The sequence below is a fragment of the Callorhinchus milii genome, unplaced genomic scaffold (assembly GCF_018977255.1).
Source record: "Callorhinchus milii isolate IMCB2004 unplaced genomic scaffold, IMCB_Cmil_1.0 Scaffold1, whole genome shotgun sequence".
NCBI lineage: Eukaryota > Metazoa > Chordata > Chondrichthyes > Chimaeriformes > Callorhinchidae > Callorhinchus > Callorhinchus milii.
Window position 1 is genome coordinate 90088887 of NW_024704742.1, and position 10235 is coordinate 90099121.

The following is a 10235-nucleotide window of genomic DNA, read 5'->3' on the forward strand; positions in this document are numbered from 1 at the left end:
GACATAGAATTTGACAAATTGTTGAATTGAGTCTAAACTGTGAAGCTGTTTTTCTGTAGCCCTGAAAAGAAAACTGGCTTCAAAATTATGGTTCTGGTTAAGAATTTGCAAATTTCTGGGCACTCTTAAATGCAAGATAAATGGAGTAAGTCTAGACCCAGAAATTTCTTCCCAATCTATGGATCCTGGTGAGGTGATTTTACTCTCACGTGGAAAGATTGCTTTATAGTACAGTTGACATATGCTGCAAATCCTGAAATTTAAGCATGATTTCTCTATGTCACTCACCATTATTAATTCGCGTAAAATTAATTTTGCGTGCTCCACTCCCACCCCAAAACTTCTCCAACTGGCTGCCCTTCTGGTCTGAACTGCATGGCTACCGTCCCACCTTTGAGTCGGATGTTGCTTCGGGTCCTGGACGTTTCATTGTTAATGTAAATGTTGGCGTGGATTTCTCCCATTTGGAACATTATGACCAGAAGCGTACCAACCAGCATGCCCCTTGCTGTGAAACATCCTTCCAATTGTGTTATTATGTCTAGTGGCTAAATTCAATCAACCCCAGGAACATTTTTATGTGCTTTGTGTCACATAAGTGCATGGCGGTCATTACTTAACTCGCCAGTAATGCCACTAACAGTTCATTGCTTCCCGTTAGTCAGCTCGTAGACAAGAGTGAAAGATCTCCACCATGTGACTTGCTTTTCACTTGATTTAGTTTAAAGTTTTAGTTGAAGAATGTATTATATTTTAATATGCTTTTCATATCATGCTTGTCCTGTGTGTCACATTATTCTGGAACAGATTGTTCCCTATGGAAAGCTTTTGGACATTTCAGACTTCTATTTTCTGCACGCTCCAACACTGAGAAGAACCTCTTGTTAAAAGGAAACATTGCCTTTTGCTTTATTCCTAACGCTTCAATGCTAATGCTTTGGTGTCCAGGGTACGTTTAACAGTTTAGTCCTGAGCTAAGCATCCTGACCATTTCAATACCATTGCCTCTAAGTGCGCTGGAAAAACAAAGAGCTGAATTGAATCTTTGTCTGAACGAAGCAGTATGATGAAAATTTATCACCAGCACTGAAAACAGCTCACAGCAGCTGCAAGATTTCAGAGTGAAGAAAAACAGCCCTGTTTGAGAGGAAGTCGATGAAACAAGAGGCTGCTATCAAAACATTTGATGCCCTTTGAAGAGGTCTTCTAGTCACTCAGCAAAACACTTCCATTTATCAGATCTATAAGATGTTTATTAGACATTATGGTGTGCCCCAATAGCTCACCACGCCAAAATGGAAGAATGGGTTATATAAAATGGAATTTTCAACTATTTCACGTACTTCTCTTACTCAAGTGATTATGCCTAGCATTTAGATCCAGTTATAGTAAACTCATGTTGTTGGAAAGTCCTTCTGCTTCAGTTGATATGTATCCTGTCCACAAAATGCCTCTGTATCCATCATTACACAAAGGGAAGAAAACAATGGAAATCTGAAATCTACCCTTGCCTTCGTTATCTAGGAGCTGGAGTCTGTGGGACAAAGGTTGACCGTAGCTGAAGTGTAATTTAATACTCCCTTTGTTAATACCCATAATCCCAAATGCGTTACGACTCCTTTGCTTGTCCATTTTCTGACAGCTATTTTGATTGTTTAACAATGACCTGTCTGGACGGATGTGCCACTAAGTGTAGAACGTTACTCAGACTCTCTGATTTTGTTTCCATTGGTGGGGATGAACTCCCTCTAGATAAATGACTTCAGCAGTTTCCTGTGGTAATGGAATTTTATATGTGGCCTTTAGTGTACAGTCACTGAAATGGTTTTACTTTTGCACATTGGGTTTGGCTTATGAATCTACTAATGTCCTACAATTTATTGAATAATTATTAAATCCCAGGTTTATTGGAATGGAAATAAATAGTGTTGGTGCCCCACAATCCCCCCACTGCCCCCCACCCATATATACACACACATACCCATATATACACACGCTCACCTCATTACAGGCTGAACTGTTTCCAAAAGTTATCACCACGATTGAGAAAAATAAATTGGCTTCCAGTTTCCTTTAATTACTGAGATTTGTTAACACAAGATTTGTGTTTCCTTTGCTTTACAGCTGTGGACGTAACTAGGGTGCCAGACTGCAGCTTGTGGTCCTGTCCATAGGCATAATATAGTTTATTGAGTTTTTTCTGATCAGACAGGAATCTGACACATGCAGAAACCCATCACCATGTTTAAGACGTCACCCAAATCAGACCTCAGAATTTCATGTATGTCACCTAGACATAGAGATTTTTGTATCTGGAGTGTAATGAGACTCCCTCCCCAGAGGGACGTATCCTGCTTATCGAATTCTGGATAGTATTCAAATTAGTCAAACTTTACAACTATGGTGTCCTGTATCTCAATGGTTAGAGCACTCGCCTCGCAAGTGAGAGACCTAGGTTCGATTCCGGGCAGGACAAAACCTTGGGCATGTTTTCTTACTCCACACGCCTGATAATAATCCCTCAAGAAAAAATAAAAATAAATAAATAAATATAATAAATGGATCACTTCAATCCACGACTGTTTGTGGAATACTGCTGTGCGCAATTGGCTGCCACTTTTCGCCCACAAATAAATATACAGTCAATTCACTTTACAGTATATCCTGTGAAGTGCTTTGAGATGTCTAGAAGATGTGAAAAGCACTATATCAAATGCAAGGATTATTATATTATATAACACTTTCTCTTTTTCCAGTTTAACTTTATGAATAATTCTGTGCGTGAAGTGGAGGTTGTTATTGCTGGGATATTGGCTCCTCTGCTATTTTGGCTCTACCATCCCTGGCAGCATTGGCTCAAATGAAGGTTAAGGCACTTCAAATGCTTGAAATTCCACCTGGTCTTAGCTTGTGAGACCATTTTGTTTTTGGAATTTAATACCACGCAGGGATTGTGGAATAGTACTTAAATTTCAGTCTTAATTTGGTAACTAGTTCTTTTTAATGACTATGCTTCTGAATTAAGACTGAATTTTAAGATTTTTCCACACTGCTAAAGTAATCTTACATCTTAAGATACAATGGTCACTCAGACTAAGGCAAGGTTAAATTACAAGCTTTCATGGGTTAGATACTGGCATAATACTGCCTCTACTCTTACCGGCTGTTAAGGCATCGTCGCAATGAATACGAAGCACCTCCTCCACAGGTTCGAGAGCACTCACTCCAAGGGCCCCAAGCATCCCACTGGGAGTCCTTGTCCTCCTCAGACTGAGCCATTCTTAAACTCTGAAAGACACACATTCAACTTGGTCAGAAAATGTATTCACAAATGGGGAACTTCAGAGAGCAAAACAGACAGACATCAGCAAAAATTCGATGTGTTCTGTTTTTTGGTGAAGCTGAGATGTAAGGGCTATAGCCCTGAAGGTAGTTTATGCACAATTAAAAATAATACGGAATTATTTTTCTAAGGATAAGCAAACAGTTGATACTCGGCTTCAATTCCTTCAACGGGAACACTTTGATCTTTTTGTCCAATCAGTTTCAAACTGAAAGATCAAGCTATATGTGCACAACATTTTTTTCAGATTTTGCGGGTTCAGAGCTGGGCTACATTTGGTGCACATAAATTATTCAACATTAATAGATGCAGTAAGATCAGGATACACAGGCTAACACAGAAATGCCAACAACCAATACACATTTTGATGAATGCATTGACATGGAAGCTACTACAGTACTAAGCACCTGTAACCATAGAGATGTAAAGGAAATGCACACAGAGTGCTCTTAACCAATCTTGGACATATCCCAATTTTGCAACAATATTTAGAGAATTATATTGAATTTATGCAATGAAGCAGCTAGTTTTGCTTTCAACTTCGATTGCAAGGTTGTGACATATTAACATTAAATAAGAGAGTATAGGAAAAAGCTTTGGGAGTGGCACTACACAGATAGCTCTTTCAGAGAGGCAGCACAGATATGGTGGGCCAAATGGTCTTCTCTTTGACAATTTCTGATTCTGCAACACAATAAGTATAATGTCTCTTCTACACTGGCACCCAGAATGCTTTTGCACTTTGCTCAGATGTAGTTATTTTCTCTATTGCCAAACTATTCAGATGAGAAGTCTACTAGGTACAAGTATTACAGACAGAGCTTGTGTTGGGTGCTTTCTTGGAAACAGCAATTAAACTGCAGATTGTTGAAGTCTAATGCATTCAGAATAGAGATTTTTGCTTATAAATCAAACATGTTTTGCTTGAGAAATCAAATCAGCCACTTGCAAAGACAACACTGCAAGGAAACGACCTAACTGTAAGTATATACCCAGAGAAAGTGAGTTGGGACAGCAGGTCAATGTAACACTACCTATTGTGCTATGGAGGAGCAAGAATCAGAGCAGAGCCTGCAACCAATTTCAGGCAGCTTGTGTCAGGACCCACAGTCCTACAATGACTGAGGTAACATTGGAAGTCAAGCAAATCATGGCATTCCTGCAAACCTCTCAGCAATTGGCCACACAACCCAAGCACATTCTACCTTCTTTGTCAAGAGAATGACATATGGTAAAGCTAACGCTCCACAGGGAGAATTTTTTAAAAATTCTTTAAAACAATACAAAAATCAGTAACCAGCCAAGGGGACTAGTAAGATTGACAGCTACGTTGGTATTGATAGATTTTGACTGTTAAACAGCTTCAGGTAGTAACTTAACAGACGAATGCTCCCTGTCAAAAGCTGTAAATGATTAAACTATTTCCGTGACTCGTATTAAATAGTCAAATTAGATCGGACAGAAACAAACCTATCAGCTGAAAAATAAATAACATTATCATTTTATCAAAAAGAAAACTCCTTGCAATTTAAATAGGAATTAATCTCTGCTTATTATTTTTAAAGCAAAACAATGCATGAAAAAGCATTTACTTCAGAGCATTGAGAGTGAATTAAGTTTTATGGAAAGCGGCCAGTATAATGTGAAGTATTTAATAGTAAATTGGATGTGCACAGGGAATTTTGCTATTGTTTCTTTTAAATAAACTCTGCATATTTTAAAGAACATACTTCACTCCAGCCAAAAACTGTGTTCCCCTCACCAATTCTTAACTCTCCATAAAACCCAATTTTATTCCAAGATCTGAATAACGCTCAAATATCTTGCACTTCTCTTCGACCTCTGGATGGGATTCAAAAATAAGCTTGCCATCTGATAAGGATTCTTCCATTACATCTGGCTCCATCCACTATTTCTCTGTCTTTTTTCACTTTTATTTACTGCTATATGTTCATTGTTCCTGCAAACTTTCCTCACTTGTTCCTCCCACACTCTCAATAGACTGTCATCCTGCCCACTCTTGCTCCCACTGCGTCCAAACACAGGGGTGAAAATTGGAACGCTTCTGAACAAATTCATCCAGTTATGCTGGTATCCTGGAAGTAACTCTGAAATGCCATACTCTGTAATTGGCAACAGTAAATCTGGACCGAGACAGTGACAAAAATGACTGAATGAACCGGCCAGTGATCTAAACATCACACCAAGATTGGGAGGAGAAAATTTCACATCTGCAACCAGTCTTTGGTAATAGATTGGAAATTGTGATATTTCTTAACAGAACTAACATGCCACATTCGTTAAGGAACATGGTAATTTTTCACTCATGGTTGAAATTAAGATTCAGTAACAACAATAATAATAATCCTTGCATTTGATATAGCGCTTTTCACGTCACTAGATGTCTCAAAGCACTTCACAGAATAGACTGTAATGTGAGCTGACTGTATATTTGTGGCGAAATGCGGCAGCCAATTGCGCACAGCAGTGTCGCACAAACAGTCGTGGATTGAAGTGACCAATTTTTTTTTTTTTTCTGGAGGGATTATTATCAGGCATGTGGAGTAAGGAAACTTGCCCAAGGTTTCACCCTGCCAGCAATCGAACCCAGGTCTCTCACTTGCAGTAGATCATCTTCGACTCCAACTCCCAGTACCTCATAACTATGAAACTCGTTGCCTTCTTCAGTCTTCTCTTCCTCCTACGACCATTAAAACTAAATGCTTGGCATTGTTCAAAAAATTTCTTTGCTACTTATTTTGTTTCCTCTGCTACTCTTTTTAAACGGGATTATGCATAGGGTCTATGTGCCATGAGCCTTCAGCTAAGTTCTCAATAATAAAATAAAACAATATTTCTTCGTTTATTCCTATAATCATTGTGCATTTATGGAAGGTGGGGTTGGGGGGGTGGCAGGAGTTATCATTCACATATTTCATCCACAAAATATACTTTACAATGTTCTGGGAAGCAGTTTGAGACATCTCAATGACGTGATAAGGTGCTATATCAAATGCAAGGATTATTATTATTGCTATGTTTTGCTCACTGTAATGGAACTTTTGTTGAACACTTTACTTGAAGACCACATTCTTAGCATGTATGTTTCAGTTTGCAGTCTGTACATGTCAAAAGTTGGACAAATCTGGCGTTGTAACAAATTGTAAAAAAAGTCATTCTATTTACAGCAAACATTGTCTGATAAATTCACTAATATTATTTTAGATTGAGAACTTAATTGAATGTTCTTTTACCACATCTGGGTCCTGGCAACAATTTTAGATGTAAATCACACACCATAGGCTGTTGGGATGTTCTCCCGGCATGAAAGGTGCTATACAAATATAATTTTGTGTTGTTGTTGTAAGCTGAAATGACCTCTTATAATAGCTACTTCTTGTTGAAACTACATTTAAGGTAAGGTAAATCCATTACATTATTCAATCTGTTTCGGTTACTGTTCCACTGACAAGAAGGTATTGTTCGCCATAAAATGAACAAATTAAAAATAAGTTTGATATTTACTGTGTACGTGTGTAACAATAATTTAGCTCTGATTTCTGAAAGGCATGCAATGAATGGAGTGATTTGAAATGTGATCTCTGTTTTTGGCAAGTTAAAAATATGCAGTTACATGCCAGTACTTTATAGTCTGTGTTTAGAAAAGCACTCATGCATTGCAGGATCTTTTTCCCCTCAATAGCCATTTCCAAAGCTTAAGAGAATCTTAATTATCCTCAACACAGTCTTCAGTCATGGATCATTATCTACTTCACTGGCTCTCACCACACTCTCCCTCAAATCAATAGCCTCAGGCCACTGAGTCAGGTCACTTTCTCTTCAGCACGTTCACTTCTTTCTCATGGTTCCACTGTACAAACACAACTCACCATCATAACAGATTCAATATACTATGTATTAGTGGGTGTGAAGTCTGTGCTTATCAAAGGAAGGGATGTTAGGAAATGAGACACTCTCTCAGTTCAATCAGTTAGGGTTGACATCAGACTCGGGTACAGTGAGGTTAGATGAAGCACAAAACTCCATCATGGAATCCTGTAGCTCAATGGTTAGAGCACTTGTTTTGCAATCGAGAGACCTGGGTTCGATTCCCGGCAGGGTGAAACCTTGGGCAAGTTTCCTTACTCCACGCTCCTGATAATAATCCCGCAAGAAAAAAACAATAATAAATTGGTCACTTCAATCCACGACTGTTTGTGGGACACTGCTGTGCGCAATTGGCTGCCGCATTTCGCCCACAAATATACAGTCAATTCATTTTACAGTCTATTCTGTGAAGCACTTTGAGACATCTAAAAGACGTGAAAAGTGCTATATCAAAAGCAAGCATTATTATTATTATTATTATTATTATTATTATTATTATCTACCAACAATGTTCCTCAATCTCAACCTCAGAAGAACTCCACATTGCACCGTTTTCCATTTCCCAGCCACGGTTTGTTTTTGAAAAACAAATGATGGTTTCAGGTTAAAACGAATTCTGGTCAACTTCTGGTCAAACAGTTACTGTAGCGAAAAATACAACAGATCAGTTTATATGACGTGGAGGAAGGAGCAAGTGGCAGTGATACTGGGATGTTCAGTAATCGGGTCCACTGACAGGTAACACTCAATGGAATTTTTATCCCTTTATTTGTGAGCATGCACAAAGGCAAAACTTGAAAAATCCCATTCTAAAGTTGTTTGTAACACTAAACCAGTGTTAATATACAATATGTACGATTTGATATGGTGCCTTTCACGTCACGATGACATCTCAAAGCGCTTCACAAGATGTACTTTAAAGTGGAGTGACTGTATGGGGTGAATGTGGGTGAATACAGCAGCAAATTTATGCGCAGCAATGTCCCATAAACAGCCAATTTTATTCTGTAGTTTGTTGGTCAAGATACTGGGAGAAACTCCCTTCTCTTTTTGAATAGTGCTATGAGATCTTTAACATCCACCTGAACATTTAGCGGAGACCTCAGTTTGATGTCTTGCCTCCATCCCCTTTGCAAGACATTTACAGCAAACAAAAGGTGCTATTTATGTGTGAGTTGTGGTTGTATTTATATTAATCATGGCATAGTGATCAAAGGATTATCAATGAAGCTAGTTGAAGAATATACCAGGTCAACAATCTATTCAATCTTCAAATTGTACATTTACCCAAAAATACAATATTTGGATGAATTGCACTTTATTGAGAAAAAGATATGCACCCTTGGGTGTTTTCAGTCATGCAAAAAATTACTTCCAATTCTGACCTCCTAAAAGGTTCCCTTCATCGTCTCTTTGCAACAAATCCTCACAAAATAAACATCTTAACTTCTCCAAAACATATTTGCTCTAATTATTTCAACAATTCCAACAATTGTACTTTCCTAAAACGCTCCTAACAAGCATGTAAAAACCATTTGCTGCTGTCTTCTATGCTTCTAGCCATTTTATTTATTCATTCACTAACTTAACAAATGATGGCAGGATTTTCTAAGACGTCTTTATTAAGACATGTATTAGGCCTTTTTTCTGAGCATACACATCGGCAAGAATCAGAGTCACTGAAGATGTTCATGCCATTAAAGTCAGATGATTTGAATAATCCTTGCATTTGATATTATGTTGCTCAAGAAGATGTCTCAAAGAGCTTCACAGGATTCATTGTAAAATGTAGCATAATTTGCATGCAAATGCAGCAGCCAATTTGCACACAACAAAATCCCACAAACACCCATTAAGTAAGTGATCAATTTCATCGAGTCTCATCTAGATTTTGCTTGCATTCTCATTTGCAAGGTTTAGCTTGAATTCCACTGGCTATCTCTACAGAACCTTTCGAAACAGAGCGTATTTCTAACATTTTTATATTGTGTGCTTTCTTAATTTCGAAAGCTCTTCTGTCTCCATCAGGAAAAGGAGCTTAGAAAAATAGCAACAGTCTTCGCTACTCTTGATAGTTCAGTGTCCCAAACCAACATGGAAACTAAAAAGCCCTTAAAGATGTAGACTAAGATTGAAACTGAAATATATATTTCATCTCTTCAAGCAAACGTTGGGGTCAAAAATGCAGTATTCCTAAATGCATTCCATTCTGCAATTAAGGAGTGCTTTATCGACTGGAAACTGTCCTTAATGACAGCTTTGAGACTGAACACAAGCCCTTGACTTCGGGAATAATGGTTTCTCCCTCAGGCTTTGCACAGTTTTTTTGGCTGCCATATTTTTTTTGCTTACATTTAGTTAGAGCTGACGTTTTGATTCTCAACTGCTAGAACACATTTTTAACTTTAAAATTTGACTGTAAAATGAGTTTTTAGGCATGAAAACTGGGCTCTATGAGACCAGTTTAAAGACTCTTCGATTCGAGTGAGGTGAAAAATAGAAAACTTGATTGGAGTAAACAGATGAGAGGTACAATAGGTATGGAATAGCACAGCAAAAATAAAGAGGGGCAGAGAGAATGTGAAGGAAGAAAAATAGCAGAAAAAAAGTGATGACAAATATCTTATTTTAATATAAAATCATGCATTTTGTATGGTTATGGTTAATGAGATCTAAAAAGTACACTGAATTATGCAATAAACCACCATTGAAAAAGATTAATTAGATAGAGTTATACAGTATGAAAAAAGGCCATTCGGCCCAACTAGTCCACCCTGGTGTTTAAACTGCACATGAGCCTCCCACCCCATCCTCTATTTCCTTTAGCTGTTGTATATATGTCACATTTTCTCTTAAGTACATTGATGATATTTGCTTCAACATCTTATTTTGATTATTAATGATTCTAAAATCCATTTTACTGGTTAATTACAGAATTAAAAGTACCTAGTTTATACCATAACTCACGTTTTGACCCCAAACTAATTTACCCGTTCAATAAGAT

At 37.8% G+C, this 10235-nt stretch overlaps 1 protein-coding gene across 1 annotated transcript in view; it reads right to left on the reverse strand.

The window, feature by feature from the left end:
• Positions 1 to 3279, reverse strand: part of LOC103178080 (ADAMTS-like protein 1) — a 162562-nt gene extending 159283 nt beyond the window's left edge. The window contains exon 1 of the mRNA XM_007892594.2: positions 3161 to 3279. Within this exon, the coding sequence (XP_007890785.2) occupies positions 3161 to 3279 (119 nt within the window). The remainder of the gene's footprint in view (positions 1 to 3160) is intronic.
• Positions 3280 to 10235: the final 6956 nt, after the last annotated feature.